Raw genomic sequence first — 18,103 nt, forward strand, 5'->3', positions numbered from 1 at the left:
TTAGTTATGTGAGAAGCACTCCTAGTTGACCACAACAAGATCTGGTACTCAGCTGAACAGTAACTTCATTATGATTGCAATTTCTCTCATAAACGTTAAGTAAATTTTAGTTCTGGGCATGTGTTTTTGTTTTTAAATAACTGTTTGATAGACCCCTTACAATTCTGGAGCACAAAGAAATTAGAGCTAGGCTAACTATGAATATATATGCAAATAGATTCAGGTTTTCTTATACACTGTATCAAGCATGCATTACAATAAAGCACAGCTGCACATTTGTCGAGCTTAGACAATAGCGTCTGCTTCTTTAACAATGAAAATTACATGTTACTTCAAAGAAACAGGTGCAAAAGAAGAATAGAAGAATGGTACTCTTAAGTAACTACACTATATTAACAACCTATTTGTTTATATAGACTAATCAGGTTCTTAGAGCTTCCCTGTCTCAATTCAGCTCAGTTTCCCTCTCACCACATAAAACGACCATATAGTGATAGCAGAAGAAGTCCATCTTCCTGCAGAAGGAGGACTACCATCACAAAATTCCAAGTGAATCCAGAAGACCTATGCCAGTAGTCTTTGCATGGACTACTTCAAAGAATCACTTTAACCCACCACATAAAAATCCTCTTAACTTGGCCAAGTTACAAAGACACATGAAGGCAATGTTAATATTTAAGTTTCCAAGTAGCTGTTCTCACTGAGCACAATGAAGAGTCACATCAAATCCAATAATAGCAAGACTCTGTAGGTACCGTTTTTACATTCAAGAGAGTTCATCAACCCAAAGCTAAAAGCTCTCTAGACCACTCTGCAGTGCTTGCTCACAGCTCCTTCAAGCCACAGGTTTCACACTGCTCTCTTTGCACTTTTTTAAGATGAAAATCATTAGATTCTGGTAAAATAACCATGTTGCACAATCCCAAAGAAAGAGCAAACTACAACTGTACTATCTGGAACCTAAGAATGAAGGCATTACCTAAATGATAATACGGGATTACATAATCACAGAATCATCTAGGTTGGAAGAGACCTCCAAGATCACCGAGTCCAATCTCTGACCTAACACTAACAAGTCCTCCACTAAACCGTATCACTAAGCTCTACATCTAAACGTCTTTTAAAGACCTCCAGGGATGGTGACTCAACCACTTCCCTGGGCAGCCCATTCCAATGCCTAACAACCCTTTCGGTAAAGAAGTTCTTCCTAATATCCAACCTAAAACTCCCCTGGTGCAACTTTAGCCCATCCCTCATCCTATCACTGGGCACATGGGAGAATAGACCAATCCCCACCTCGCTACAGCCTCCTTTAAGGTACCTGTAGAGTGCGATAAGGTCACCCCTGAGCCTCCTCTTCTCCTAGCTGAACAATCCCAGCTCCCTCAGCCGCTCCTCGTAAGACTTGTTCTCCAGACCCCTCACCAGCTTGGTTGCCCTTCTCTGGACATGCTCCAGCACCTCAATGTCCTTCTTGTAGCAAGGGGCCCAAAACTGAACAGAGTACTCGAGGTGCGGCCTCACCAGAGCCGAGTACAGGGGCACAATCACTTCCCTAGTCCTGCTGGCCACACTGCTTCTTATACAAGCCAGGATGCTGTTGGCCTTCTTGGCCACCTGAGCACACTGCTGGCTCATATTCAGCCGACTATCAACCAGGTCCTTCTCTGCCAGGCAGCTTTCCAACCACTCACCTCCCAGCCTGTAGCGCTGCTTGGGGTTGTTGCGCCCCAGGTGAAGGACCCGGCACTTGGCCTTGTTGAACTTCATACAGTTGACCTCAGCCCATTGGTCCAGCCTATCCAGACCCTCCTGCAGAGCCTTCCTACCCTCGAGCAGATCGACACACGCACTTAGCTTGGTGTCATCTGCAAACTTACTGAGGGTGCACTCGATCCCCTCATCCAGATCATCGATAAAGATATTAAAGAGAACTGGCCCTAGTACTGAGCCCTGGGGGACTCCACTAGTGACCGGCCTCCAACTGGATTTAACTCCATTCACCAGAACTCTTTGGGCCCGGCTACCCAACCAGTTTCTAACCCAACGAAGCATACGCCAGTCCAAGTCATGAGCAGCCAGTTTCTTGAGGAGAATGTTGTGGGAAATACTGTCAAAAGCCTTACTGAAATCAAGGTATACCAGGTCCACAGCCCTTCCCTCATCCACTAATGTGACAAAGCGTGTCACTTTGTCATAGAAGGAGAAAGATTGTATACAAGATTGTATACAAGAAAACAGTTGCTCCAGAAGTATTTGCTAACTGGACAAGCAACTGCACACATATTAATGAATAATCTTAGTTTTTCAATGTGAAAAGTACAGTATCATCTTATACAATATAATATATAGTATTGTGCTACATAATGACATTATAATATTCATACTGAAAGTTTAAAATTTATTTATGTGAAAACTACTGGATAAATCAGAACTCTTGACCTTGAAACGGAAGAATGAGACAAAAGGTAGTGACTGGAAGTTGAGGTTTAATGAATTCAAAGGCAGAAGTAAGGCACATATGTTATCAAGTGATAATGAATTTCCGGAGTAAGCTACTTTTTTCTATAACACTATTTTAAAATACTTTTAAAATTTTATAACTAAAATTTATTTTAAATTTGTGCCAATCTGGAATGTGAAAGATGATAGAATTACTTTGTTCACAGCCCTTTTCAGCTTCCTGACTTCAGTACATCACCCTTCTCTTTGATGTCTTTTACAGACTTTACTAATGTGTTTCTTTTTCACTCTACTGAGACTTTAAGCGAAGTATTTGTCAAAATCATTCAAGTGTAGATTTTTAAGACCACCTTCATAATTTCAAAATGAAGTGCATCTAATTTACTCATAACATAATTTACTCATATTTAGTTAACTCATAGGCTTCTTCAATACGAAGAAATATATTTAAGTACTTCACATTGTGTTCAGAAAAAAGAGTCTGTAATGTTAACTATACACTCCGACTGGACGGGGCTAGTACATCAACCACTGGATATACTATGTAGAACAAATCAAAAGCCCTTCCAGCAAATCCCGAAAGTCACTAAAACTATTTAACACCAGTGGTCTTCAAACAGTACTTACACTTGCCACAGGGTCAGCAAGTTAAGACACTGCTGCACACAAACAGGATGGCAGCAATTATCCTTACAACAAGAGATGTTCCAGATCAAGCTAGAACCAGAAGCATACTAACTTGCCAAAGTACTGTGATCAAGGTTGAAAATCTTCTAATAAATCAGTCCCTTCTGATCTCAAAGTTACAGAGGTAAAATCTGAAACAATTCCCAATAGCTACCTAATGATTTTTAGTAATATAACAACTAGACTATAACGTACTGTTTTCAAGATACCACCTGCCTAGAGGCATTGCTTTGACGCACTTAACCTCATCTGAAAACACAAGTCAACCTTTCACAAGGACTTCGCTATATCTATTATATCTAGCATTATCTACTTTTTCTCAAAAATACAGGTGGAATCATGCCTCTTTAAAGCTCCTGAAATAGGCAATAGGAGCTAAGAACACAATCAAAACATTGAAAAGGCGAAGAGTTCAAGCATGAGAGCTTACCTAAAGCTGCTAAATAGCTCTCTCTAGACAGACTATCACTCAGTTCGATCTGTCAGCATCACTGCATGCACAGCCACAAGTACCTAAGCCTGTCAAAATCATCTCAATTATAAAAGATCGATGAAAAATTCATTTTTGACATATGCAGCTTCAAACACAGAGCAATCACTCTCAATGGAAGCTAAATACAAGCACCTCAAGACTGAAGCTTTTTAATGCAGATCAGTTGTAATTGGAACAGCAAATTCAATCGTGCCTTAAACAAAATAAAAGAGGCTGTAGGAAACCATGACATCCACAATCAAAGAGATGGTAGAAGGCAACTGAGCACTGTTAGCTATACTAATGTACTGGCAGAAATTGGGAAGCACATGAGTAGCTTTAAACAGTAATTAAAATAGGTAGCAAGTTATGTTCTAACTGCTTACCATCAGCCTGTCAGTACTTGGAAAGCATTTCTCTGATGTCAGAAATGAAATCCTTTCTGAACACTCGTGGAATGAATGTTTCAATTGTAATGGAGCATACATACTCAAAACGAAGCTATACCCTAAATGTAACATCACTACTAAAATGTACATTATAACTTGTTATAACAGACCTCCTTGCATCTTCATTACATTAAAAGTACTCCACATACATTCATGGCATACAGTCATCCGGATGGAAATACGAGGGTTCAGCCTTCTTAAATCCTATGCAAATGTGGCCATCTTGTGGTTAATGGTGGTTATATGCATTTTTAAGGCCATGCAAAACAGATATAAATGAGTGAATAAAAGATTTTTGTGTATCAGTGACTAAAGTTGACAATCACCTATATAGTCAATTGCCCGTATCGTTTCACATTTAGACTCTATTCTGTCTTTTATGAAAATATTTGCCTATTGTCTTAATGCTACAAAACAAAGTTATTTTCCATGCAAGATGGAAAATATATGTTCTCAAGATACAGATACACAATACTGATTCTAGTTTTGGATAGGAGGAACAACAAAAACGTGTAATTTTTCTTCCCTCCTGAAGCAACTCTGAACCACAGGTACCTTCTACTGAGAGATTACACAAGTACTTTTACGCATCTCAAACTAGGCAGCAGCACTTATTAAGTAGTCAGATTTGCCTAACTTTACTAAATGAAAAAACTGTACCATTAGGAAAGCAAAGATCAGTGTACTATCTACTAGTTTGTGCTAAAAGCTATAGAAAAGTCATTCCCAGACTTTTTCTTTACAGTCCATACTTCTTTTCTAAAGCTGGAGGACTACCTTTCTCCAGCAAAAGGTTTATGGAGTTTTTTTTCTAGAATAACCATCTAAAAGCTATGATTTTAATAAAAAACAGTTGATTGAAGTAAGACCAAACTAAATTTTAGTAAAAGTTCACACACAGGAAGTCCAATCTCCTTAGCACTGTCAACAGAAGCAGATAAGTTTGGAATTTAAGAAATAATAAAACAAAAATGAATGTGTGCCACAATTTTCCTTCATCCCATTTCCTCTGGCTTCTCAAAACCCCTGCCACTGTTGCCACGAGTTATTCACAAGGAAAAAAAAAAAAAGCTCTTTCCCACTGTTTGTATTTTTACTCTTTACGACTGAAAATGAAAGGAATAGATACACACTGACTTCTCTCAATTACCTAACTATATGGGAAATAGAAGTACCTTGAATCAAGCAAACTTTCATTTTAAAAAATTTGGATTGGATTGGATTCCTGCAGCACTCAATCCTACTATCCAGTCTTCCATCCCCATCAACGGTAAGACAACCCCCTGCAGAAATATATCAAGCTCCATTCACTAACAACGACAGCTGCCTTTAAAAAAAAAGTAACAATTACTACAGGGAAAAAATGTTCCAGAATATTATTGCTCTGATTATTAAGCATTTTTTTTTCTCCCCAGTTTTTAATTTAGACTTCTTGACAACTAGTTTAAATCAATTTTTCCACCGAAAACTCTCTTCCAATTTAAACTAATCTTACTCCTCTTTTATTACTTCCTTCTTTTTGATGTGCTTACACACTCTGTTCCTCCCCCGATTCCAAGTTTGCTGCCTGGAAACATACATTCCTTTCCACTTCCCGCTTATCCTAGTAATACTCCCTTGTACTCACAGTATCTGAATTTTACCTTTCTCAAAAACAATGACCAAAATCATACAGTCATCAACTGCAACAGAACCTCAGCAATGTCTTCCCAGATCTAGAGGTGTCTCAAAACACATCTTAATTCCACTTTCCTTTTCGCAGCTGCATTGCACTGTTTACAGGCAGCAGCAACTTCTATAACCAAGTTTCTCTCCTCTGCATTGACTCCCAAGTGAGAGAGTTCTAAGCCTACAGCAGGACTGTCAGTCCCCAAATACGTGATTTCACATTTTATACATGCAACTTTTGCTTACTCAGACACAGTAATCACAACTTTCATACACCTTCCCTATTTTGCCACAGAAGTTAGAATATCCATACTGAAAATGGAGACAAACTATCAAGCTAGAAAAAAAAAATTATCATTTATCTCCTTATTACATCTTTAATTTAAGAGCCTCTTTTATATTGAAATCCGTGAGTCTGGATTTAAAATCACTGAAATCACATCATTACTCTCCCTAATCATTACTTCCCTTTTATCACATTTTTATTTTTCAGTGGACAATTTTAGTTCTGAACATACACTGGATAACCTTAAATTAAAAGCCTGTTGATCTACAAATTAGTTGCTTATCCACTAGCTCAGTAAGTCAACATAAATCAATCAATAACCACTCTTCCCCCCCCACACACACTCATCTTTTAAAATACACTAAATTTTTCACAAATCAGCACAACATCTCCAAGCATAAAGGTCACACTTGTAAGTTTTCCCTACAATCTAACAAAAAATGCATAATTTCCAACATCTTTTCCAAGAACAGCACTCTAAGTCTTGTCATCCAAGTGCAGTAACTTGCTTTTTACATTGCGATCTGAACCACTCCAAAAGACAAGATCAAAAAAACACTATTTCCAGTATTTCCTATGTCTGCAACACACTTAAAATTGTTTGTTCAGTCAAAACTGCTAATCTAAAAAAGTTCATTCTTGTATTTCTTACTGGAATTCTAAAAGAGCAACATTAAGTGAAGAGACCTTTTATCAATGTGCCATCCAACATTTGGAGCTCTGGACAATGTACATAAGTACATGAACTTTAAATTCTTTTTTCACTGGTCCGATGACTACAAGACACCATACACATTTCCTACCTTGAATAGCCACAGAAATGATTTTACAATAAACTAATATCAAGCCTTTGTTTTCTGTTAGTAATTAAATTGCATAGGTGTCATAGCCCTCCTACCCTCAAGCAAATCAGCACTCCCACCCAGCTTGGTGTTATCAGCAAACTTACTGAGAGTGCACTTCATCCCCTCATCCAGATCACTGAAAAAGATACTAAGCAGAATAGCACCCAGTGCTGAGCCCTGGGGAAACTGTTAGTGACCGGCCTCCAGCTGGATTTAACTCCATTCACAACAACACTTTGGGCCTGGCCACCCAGACAGTTTTTTACCCAGTGAAGAGTACAACCATCCAAGCCATGAGCAGTCAGCTTCTCCAGAAGGATGCTGTAGGAAACTGTGTCAAAAGCTTTACTAAAGTCTAGACAAACAACATCCACAGCGTATTCCTCATCTACTAAGCATGTCACCTTTTGCCATAGAAGGAGATCAGGTACATCAAGCAAGACCTGCCTTTCATAAACCTATGTTGTCTGGGCCTGAACACCTGGTTGACATGTATGTGCTGTGTGATGGTACTCAGGATGATCTGCTCCATAACCTCTACTGGCACTAAAATGGAGAAGTTACTAGGTATATTCTCAAGTTAACAGCTGAACAACTACCTCTAAAGAAACCCAACAGTAATGCAACAAACCTCTGAAAACAAAACAAAACAAAAAAACACTATCAAAAACACTTTCAACTGAAACCATGTTTCAACAGCAAAACTAACTACGGCAAGCATGATCGTGCACCCAACAATACTTGGAGAATTACATTTATCATAGAATGGTTTGGGTTGGAAGGGACCTTAAAGATTATCTAGATCCAGCTCCCTTGCCATGGGCAGGGACACCTCCCACCACACCAGATTGCTCCAAGCCCCATCCAGCCTGGCCTTGAACACTTCCAGGGGTGGGGCATCCACAACTTCTCTCAGCAGCCTGTTCCAGTGCATCACCACCCTCATAGTAAAGAATTTTATCCTCGTATTAACTAAATCTGCCCTTTTTTAGCTTAAAACTGTTACCCCGGTACTATCACAACACCTCATAGTAAAGAGACCTTGCCCATCTTTCTTATGCCCCCCTATAGGTACTGGAAGGCCACTGCAAGGTCTCCCTGGTGCCTTCTTTTCTCCAGGTTGAACAACCCCAACTCACTCCCTCAGCCTGTCTTCATAGGAGTGCTCCAGCCCCGCTATCATTCTTGACTCCTCTGGACTCATTACTAGGCCCATGTCCTATAGGACATACCTAATATGTCTATGTCCTTCTTATGCTGAGGGTCCCAGAGCTGAACCCAGTACCCTAGGAGGAGTCTCATAAAAGCAGAGTAGAGAAGGACAATCACCTCCCTCGAACTGCTGGCCACGCTTCTTTTGATGCAGCCCAGGATGCAGTTGGCTTTCTGGGCTGCAAGCACACATGTTCTTCAGCAACCAATGCCCCCAGGTCTTTCTCCTCTGGGCTGCTGTCAATCCATTCTCAACCCAACATGTGTTTGCACCTGGGATTGCCCTGACCCAGGTACAGAGCCTTGCACTTGGCCTTGTTGAAGTATTTAACCAAATATGCTTAGATTTTGTCAATATTACATGATCTGAAGTGCAAAATTCAGTAATACTCAATTAAGCAACTGCAAAATAAACAGTGTAAAAACAGATGACAAGAAGTACTTTGTTTGTTTTCCATACTTCGAAAACAGAATGCTGAAGGGGAAGAAAAATATTCAAATCATAGATATAGGAAAAAGAATAGATTTTTTTTTCCTTTTCCTAGGTGGAAAAAAAAAGCTTTAAGCACTGAAATAACTTTAACTGTACGTTACTCGAAAACATAAAGTGGTAATCTATCAAAATTAATTCATAAACTAACACCTTGCAAAAAAAAGTTTTTGAAGTAGCACTTGCAAAAACAGTTCCACATAGTAAGAAATAAAATTAATAATACTTCTTCCAGAAAGTTGCTTTAATAAGTAATGGGTTTCATGCGTGGACTGCTGTCTGGCTAACCACTATGAACTATCGCCCAAGAATGGTATCTCTGAAGTGGGCTTTTCGTAGCTGACAATGATATTCCTCTGTTTTTGTTGTTACAGAAGCTTGTGGTACATCAGTCACCACCCCATTCGGACAACAGCATCAGCAGAAATAAATCCAAACAGCTCTTAAACAGCCTCTCTCATCAATCTTGCTTTCTCAAAAGAATGCTGCCTTGATTTATTGCTATAGTGAATTTCAACTGTAACGAAATATGTTTCTCAAGAACTTTCACATCAAAAATACAGATCATCAATATTGGGAAATTAGGGATAATGATTTGAATAGAGAACTACCTCTAGCTTTAAAATAAAAACTCCTTCATTCAACTCTCTTAAATGAAGAAAACAGGGAGGGCATACCAGTGAGGTCAAATTCAATTTTTATCTAAACATACAGTATACATGTCAAAAATCTGGCATATCTAAACTTCGAATATAATACTATCCTGTGGAATATAAAGCATTGCATCATCTGACATGGTTTATCCACATAACCCGTGAGCTGCACAACCACAGGTACATGACAAAGTTTATAACCTTAATCGTGTTTATCTGTGGATACTGTGAAGTATCAACATTTAGCATTATGTATCATAATTACACAACTATTTTCCTTTATTCCTAACCTGCTTTGCTGCACTCACAAGAATAAAGAAGAAAAAAAACTTTTGATACTACGTCAAGATCAAAGAGGTTAAACTGTTTCTGAGTGATAAGGAAGTTGTTAGGATCATTCATGTTTATTTAAGCATTTCAAAGTTCAGAAGTAAAAAGTCTTCATTATAAAGCATAGTGAGCAAACTAATGTAAATATATTTATTCTATAATGTACTCAAATACTGGCTTCATTTGTATGTTGAATAATGACAAAAACAGACTAACGCAGTGCAGAAGTCTGTCATCGCACAGAAATCACAACAAAAAAAGTGAAATTAATATTGTCTACCTTTTCCACCTTTCCACCATTGATGTCACTGGGGAGGAATTTCTTGCCAATAGTTCTTAAATCTGTCTGAAATTAACAGAGAAGACAAGAGAATATTAACCTAAAATATCCCATTTCAAAAAAAAATAATATCATAAAAAGCAAAAAGTGCATTTCTTCTATACTCCCAATCACTTGTACAGTATTAAAAAAGTCCCTCTAACCCTCCATATAAGATGAAAAAAAATCAACTACTTAAAGTAATTTTCAACACATTTTCAAAGACAGTTAAAAATGCTTTTAATCATTGAAAAGAAATGACTAAGTAATGCTTATTTATTAGACTCAACTCTGATGTTTAATACAGGCAAACTTCTTCCCTCTTCATCTGGCACTTAAGAGAAAAGCGTTTTTAATTTTTGTGTTTTTACACATACAAATCCATCATAAAAGGTTGGGAACATTTCTGCAATTAAACCTAGAGTAAAAGTCTACGTCACATTTCTATTAAATGCCTTTCAACTTAAATGTCTGTCTGATTATTTCTTTTGGAAGTGAGGTAAACAGCTACATGACATTATTCAGCAACTATGCAACACCGCTGTTGATGGTATTTAACTGAAGAACTCATATGATCAAAGGAATAAATCTTTACAAAAACACCTTCCCCTAACCACAGGTTGGACAAGCATATCAATCAGGATGATGCATGACAAAAGGATAGCCTGGATGGCTTATATGTGGAGCATGTTAAAATAGGAAATGGAATAAAAACTAATTAAACTTTACACATCAAGTTTTTGCAGAGGGACCTGGACAGGTTGGATCGATGGGCAGAGGCCAGTGGGATGAGGTTCAACATGGCTAAGTGTTGGGTCCTGCACTTTGACCATGACAGCCCCATGCAACACTACAGGCTTGGTGCAGAGTGGCTCAAAAGCTGTGCAGAGGAAAAGGATCTGGAGGTGTTGGTCAATGCTTGCTTGAACATGAGCCGACAGTGTGCCCAGGTGGCCAAGAAGACCAACAACATCCTGGCTTGTATCGGGAATAGTGTAGCCAACAGGACCAGGGAGGAGATTGTCCCCCTGTACTCAGCTCTGGTGAGGCCACATCTCGAGCACTGTGTTCAGCTTTGGGCCCCTCACTACAAGAAGGACACTGAGGCCCTGGAGCATGTCCAGAGCAGGGCTACAAAACTGGTGAAGGACCTGGAACACAAGTCATATGAGGAGCGGCTGAGGGAACTGGGGTTGCTTAGTCTGGAGAAGAGGAGGCTCAGGGGAGACCTTATTGCTCTCTACAACTGCCTGAAAGGAAGGTGTGGGGAGCTGGGGGCGGCTTCTTCCCACAGGTAACTAACTAGTGATAGGACCAGAGGGAATTGCCTCAAGTGGTGCCAGGGGAGGTTCAGGTTGGAAATTAGGACATATTTCTTCTCAGAAAGAGCAGTCAGGCATTGGAACAGGTTGCCCAGGGAGGTGGTGTCATCACTGTCCCTGGGGGTGTTTAAGGAAAAGGTTGGACGTGGCGCTTATGGACATGGTCTAGTGGGTGATATTAGTGGTAGGGGGGATGGTTGGACCAGATGATCTTGGAGGTCTCTTCCAACTTTAATGATTCTATGGTGCACTTACATTTGTTAAGACTAAAAAAGACAAAAAAAAAAAAAAAAACAGTAGTGCAGACTAAAACACTTATGTTTTCTAAACTCCTTGAAATAAGCCTGTTTAAAACAGAACATGCCACTGCAGATTCCTGTATTGAAGCTAAAACCCTCCTTATTTATTCAGGTCACAAATGCTTCCTTCAAAAGAAGAAGGGCTAAGCAGAATTACTACCAGAACTTATACTAACTTGCCGTTAACAAATGCCGATGAACTGCTGTATCTAGAACTGAGTAGCACTACATTTTAGCATGTAAAATGCTGCAAACTAGTGCTTCCTTCCATTTTTTTGGCTGAGCAACACTGGCATCCTGTACAGAGTAAAAATAATTGTAGGGATGCTCTGCAGATATTCAGAGTGAATACACTAAAAGAGTGGATAGATGTTCAAATTGTTTTCTATTGCAAAACATAGCCATAGAGCGATAAAAAAGCACATTTGGTTTTCAATCTGAGCCCACATGATGAAACCAATCTGTCATCTGTCAGTTATTTATCTCTGAATAGCACACAAACTTCTATAAACTGTTCTGCAATGTTCCGTATCCATACAATTGACAAGTCTCCAGCAAGATGCTTTGCAACCACAGCAGCAGGAAGGGGAAACACTTCAAGTCTGCTGCAAGATCTTATACAAAATAAAAGCATTTGAAGAACTGAAGGCAAGTTTATGTCCATTTCATACTTATTTCAGCAGTTCACAAGAACACCTAAGTTGGCTTCTTTCTTGGTTTCTTTAGTCCAAAATTACTCTAACAGTTAATGAGAGGTGTCAGTTTTTGAGAGATGGAAACTAAACTCACTTTTATCCTGTCTTTCAAGCCACACCACTTTTCCCTAACTTACCCAAGAGGCAACTTAATCTTCTGGGCATCAAAACAACTGACAATAAAAAAAAATTGATAACCAACTAAACTGGCTTTGAATATTTGCATAGCATTTCTATTTTATTTTGATTATCCATCAAACAAGCTGGAAATGCACTACATATCTGTGAATTTCCTTGTCAGCAGAAATAATTACGACTGTCCTGGTTTCAGGTAGGACAGAGTTAATTTTCCTCCTAGTAGCTGGCAGGGTGCTATGTTTTGGATTAGGATGAGAAGAGCACTGATAACATGCTGATGTTTTAATTGTTGTAGAGCAGTGCTTACACCAAGCCAAGGACGTTTCAGCTTCTCGCTCTGTCCTGCTAGCGAGCAGGCTGGGGGTGCAGCAGGAGCTGGGAGGGGACAGACCCAGGACAGCTGACCCAAACTGGCCAAAGGGGTATTCCATACCATCTGACGTCATGCTAAACAATATATAGGGGTGGCTAGCCGGGGTGCGGGGCCAGCTGCTCGGGGATAGGCTGGGCATCGGTCAACGGGTGGTGAGCAATTGCATTGTGCATCACTTATTTCGTACACATTATTACTATTAATACTATTATTATTATTATTATTATTGTTATTATTTCTTCCTGTCTTAATAAACTGTCTTTATCTCAACTCACAGGCTTCACTTTCCCGTTTCTCTCCCCCATCCCGGAGAGGGAGGGGGGAGGGTGAGCGAACGACTGTGTGGTGTTTGGCTGCCAGCCGGGCTAAACCACAACAACGACCAATCCAGATTTCTATAGTAAACCAAGCAACTGTTTATAGTTACATAAAAACGTACACATCGCATGCTTTAAAGAACAGCATGCCCAGAAGTCAAACTAAGGATGTTTTACTCATCCCAACAAACTAATAGTTTGCACTATAATTTCATGCCCATATCTATACACAGCAGTTCTGATTTTGTTATTGCTTGCACTTTGACTTTAGATTTAAATTTGAAACAAAAATATTTTCCTACTACAAATTATGTTCATTTTTCTCCCCCCAGGTTTCACAGTTTGGAATAGGGGTCATATCCACATAAAATTAAGAAATAATTCATATATGCCAGGAGGGAGGAAGGCACCTTGTCCTTTACATAAATCACACAGACAACTGTATATTTAATTAGCCTCACACACTTATACCTGACCCATTAGATACATTGTTTTTAGCACAATTTGTCAGAAAAAAAGTTCACAATCATAACTTACATTAAGGGCAACTAGGATAATGTCATTTGTATTGACTTTTTCAGATGAACTTATACAAGCTTCGATTCCTTCATCTGAAAGATACCTGTTAAAGAAGAATATATATATATATTAGAATATCACATTATTTATATAATAGTCAAACATTTGTTCTGCAGGTAAAGATTATTTTTAGCTTCTATTTTCTATGCTAGTGAAGCATAACTTAAACAAATACTTAGAAAAAGACTTCATGTAGTCAATTCCTTTACACTGAGGTAAGATTAAGAGATTCATTTTTTCTTTTCACAAAATAACAGCAACCATCTTCCACACACACCCACACCCCAGATTACAGGAGCCTGGTTTAAAAAAAAAAAAAAAAAAAAAAATCAACCACTTGGGCATTACTCGGTATGATAGTGACATATTCATGCATTTTTAAGGGAAAAAAAAATTACCAAGCAAAAAACAAAACAAACAAAAAAAAAGAAACAAACCACATCTGTTTCTAAAGAGCAAGATGATACAGTTAAATGCTCAAAGGCTGGGCAATACAACACCACCATCCAACACAATTAATAAATAAAATTTATTCATCTGAAAACTAAGGAAGTTAATCCATTGCAACAGGATTTGGCTAATAAATTCAAAAGGGCTGACCTATTATGACTTCCAAAAACACTTAGCAAAAGATGTTTTTAGCTTAACTTGAGTGGTCAGAAATTGTGATATTTGTTATTTATCTTGCCTCATTTATTTCATGCCCCTGTTTTCATTCTTAGGTAGCTGGCTGTTTTCTCTGCAGAGTGTTTAGTTTTCCTTTAAACATCACAGCAATCATTCAATAATTGATAATTGCTAGATACTGAACCTGAAACACAGTACTTGCCCAAAAAATATTCGCATACTAACTACCTAACAAGAAACCACCGTTCCCAAAGAAAAACACAGGATGTATGAAAGAAAGCTTAATATGCTTTAATAAATATTAAAAATATGCACTCCGAAGTACTTCAAGAAATAATTCAAGAAAACAACATCCAGGTGTAACATATAACTATAATATAAACATGTGAAGGAAGAATCGATAGACCTTTTTAGTTCTAGCCCAGATAACATGAACAGCTCCAGCCCTGACAGCGTTGCCAGACTAATTAATGATCCCAGCTGAGCTCTAACCCAGACACCTGAGAGGAACTAGCTGTTCCCGTCAGACACTGACATCTAGCAAATCCTGGGAGAACAGAATACCACCCAAAAAAAAAAAAAAGGCACTAAAGAGGGAGGGGGGAGAGAAAAAAAAAACACGCATATATAAAACAATGTGAAAGAAACAATCTGATTTTTCATATAGAAGGCACACACTTGAGAATAATAAGGTGCAGGATTTGTTAGCCTGCATAGGAACACAGGATTTCTCAGCAGTGTCTCGGATCTCGCGTACTGCCGCCTGGGAAGACATGAAGTGGCAATTCCTACCTGGGATTGGCAGATGGACCTCATTAGCTGGAGTCAGCGTACAGTGGAACACAATTCCCACTCTGCCAGGGGGAAACTACAACAGGTACGTCCTATAGGGAGGACCCCATAAACCACAGTGGAAGCCTTGAGTAATTACAACAGACTTCTAGAAAGAGAAATATCATAAAAGCTACAAGTTTACCTCCTGTTATCTTCAGTACAAAGTTGAATATCAGCTGTACCAGGGTGGGAATACAAAACCCATGAGCTGAATTCAAGACAAGATGTGGAAACATTCCTCCTCCTCTGCAAATTAAGTAATTCTTCAGTTCTGCTGAAACTAGCAGAACTGCAATTCTGTTATGAGCTACAGTCTAGTACTTAGATGTAGGCACTAACATTTTCCAGCAAGAAAAAAATATATTTTTAGCGAGTAAACAACAATCTGACCCAGAATTAAATTTTCCTGAGATAGGATAAAATTGATTACTTCTGCCATCATAAAATTCGCTGCTGAGTCATGTTGCAATTTCTCACTTCAAAGTGAACACTGAAACAGAGCTGATAAAATCCCACTCTGCTTTAGTCCAAATTTTCAGTTTATAACTTAGCAGTTAGTTTGTCTCATTACTTCAGAGGGCTTTTTTGAGCCAGGAAAGACAAAAACACACACAGAGCAGAAAAGGCCTTTCATTTTTGACTTACACTAGTTTAAGCAACAACATTTTGGAGACGCATTGCCCACACCTGACTGAAATCTCCATCAGAGTTACAAGAGGCACCAGCCTATAACCAAATGCTATTTGGGGACATCTGCTACCTTGATAAAGCAAGCACAACAGCTTTTCAGCAAAAGCATGATTTAAAACCACAATTTTTAAAATAGTCTTAAAAAAAAAATAAAACAAGCTCTCTCTGTAACCATCGGGGGGGGGGAGGTCAGGAGCAAAATTACTTTCAAGAAGAAACATCAAATCAATAATTATCTCTGCAAAACTATGTTGAAGAACTTCAACAGGCAAAGTACAAAATTTCTGAACAGGTAACTTTTCACGTGTTGCTTCTGTCCAACAGGGACATAAAAGTGCAGATATCACCAGAAATAAATGGTCAGGAACTGGGTAGGGAACAAACCGTAACCAGAAAGGTTGTACACCCTCAGTAACCAAAACATACATTTCTCCTACCTTGACAGAAGTCTGGAACTAGGGTATGCCAAGACAATCTTTCCTGCTTTGCCCTAGGAACTCTTTTATGGACTGCTTTATACAGGCAGTACTCCAAATGCATGTCTAGATTTTCTTCAACTTTTTTGCAGAAAGTTCTTACTTAAAAAATAAAAGAATTTGTTCTCCCTACCATCTGTTTTATCTCCTGTAAGAACTACCTAAGTTTTAGTCTTGAATATTTCCTGCTACAGGTGCACAAATTATTTCATTTAAGAGAAAATAAATAAAAGCAGTATTTCTAATAAGTTTTTATTTTAAAATAGATGCAGTTGTACAAGGAAATATACATCCATATCTCTCAAGTATGAAAAGGGAGTTACGACAGGCAAAATTAGCTCTTCAGTAGGCATAATCCTCAAAACATATGGATTATAAAGTCTGAAATTCTTTTTCCAGGCTCCAGAGGAAAGAGAGTTCCCTTTTCAATCTGCTCTTAATGTGCTGTGATGGGTATGTGATGGGTAACGTTCTTAATGGGTATGTAATGTGCTGTAGGTAGGACCTTTACAGCAAAAGGTCACTTGATCTTTTTGTTCTCTCTGTAATAGAAAGGAAGAAAATCTGAACCTGAACCGAACCAAAAATCAGATAAAAACTCCTCAGGAGTCAAACAGAACAGCCCTGGAGCTCAGTGCCTCATTGCCTGCACTCACGTTACCTGTTCTGCACATTTTGCAAAATACCACGACCTGCCACAACCCCAGATAATGCAAGGCGAACGACGAAGTGATCCTATTACACTAACCCAACGCATTTCTACTGCCCAGGGCCGGGAGGCAATCCTAATCCGTCCATGAACTAGCTCACCCCCCTGGAACCTGCTGGTGAACTCGGTGCCCTGGCTAATCCCTGCTCTGCACACCTCCATCCCAAACTGCTGCTTCTCCCTTTGCTTTGAAAAGGAAGGGGGCACCGGGAACAATCTGGCACATGAACGTTGCTGGCACCACCACCAAGTTCCCCTTTGGATTTCCTCTGAAGAAGCATTTCAGAATTACACACTTTTGCTTAAGGAGAAGGAGCAGATAAAAGAACAGTGAAATAAATGACTGCGAAGTGTGGAGTGAAAAAAGCAAAGTGCCACAAAGCCCTTTAGGAAGTAAAAGGCTAGCCAGCAGCTGGCCACTGACATCTTCTCACACTGACAGCAAGGAGATAAATTATTTCCTTCACTTGCAATGCAGATAACACTATCCTGGGTGATCAGACTGAAAGGCTTAAAAGGAGCCAACTAGCTTCCAGCTGGCAGCTTGATTTTTGGCTCTATCCACCACTCTTAAACAACCTTACGCTACTCTATTTTTGAGGAAATTGTATTCGTGGGTGTGTACACACCCGTAAATCACTGAGTTTTTAAGGAACTGGTAACAGTAATAGCATAAATTGCAACAACTTTTGGTTTCTAAGGAAAAAGTACTCACTAGGCTTGTACAGCCTCCGAAGTTATAAACTGAAGTAATGCAGACAATTGTATTGATTTCAAAGGAATTGTGCCAAGTAATGCCGTATGAGTCACACAGGGATTCTGTGGCTTTCAAACGTTAATACATATTAAAAAATAAGAAATAAAATCAGTTTACAATCAAATGGGCTCCAAGCTGCTTCATACGGCTGAGATGTTTACCCGGGGATCATTCTCTTGGGAAAGGAGACCAGAAGAGAGAGGAAACACGGCAGGGAGAGGAAAATAAATGCTTCTACTGCAATTCTTCCACATTATGTTTGCTGAAACCCGAGGGATATTTGTCTCACGTATTCCTCCCCCACACATCCAGCTCGGCTCATCTGAGACATGTAGCAGTGCAATCCTCTTAGCAACAGCTTTCGTCGGAAGAGCATCTCCTTTTTAAACTAAAAGCACCTGTTCTTACACCTC

The 18,103-nt window shown here is 39.0% G+C and overlaps 1 protein-coding gene across 4 annotated transcripts in view; it reads right to left on the reverse strand.

Moving 5' to 3' along the window:
* Positions 1-18,103, reverse strand: part of TDRD3 (tudor domain containing 3) — a 108,386-nt gene that overhangs the window by 53,435 nt on the left and 36,848 nt on the right. For 2 of the 4 annotated variants that reach the window (XM_035553366.2, XM_035553367.2), the window contains exons 2-3: positions 13,556-13,640; positions 9,836-9,901 (exon numbers count right to left, since the gene is read on the reverse strand). In XM_035553366.2, coding sequence (XP_035409259.1) covers positions 9,836-9,901; positions 13,556-13,640 — 151 coding nt within the window. The remainder of the gene's footprint in view (positions 1-9,835; positions 9,902-13,555; positions 13,641-18,103) is intronic. The other 2 variants (XM_035553368.2, XM_050709284.1) reach the window with 1 other exon arrangement.

Source organism: Cygnus atratus, chromosome 1, assembly GCF_013377495.2.
Source record: "Cygnus atratus isolate AKBS03 ecotype Queensland, Australia chromosome 1, CAtr_DNAZoo_HiC_assembly, whole genome shotgun sequence".
In the NCBI taxonomy this organism is placed as follows: Eukaryota; Metazoa; Chordata; class Aves; order Anseriformes; family Anatidae; genus Cygnus; species Cygnus atratus.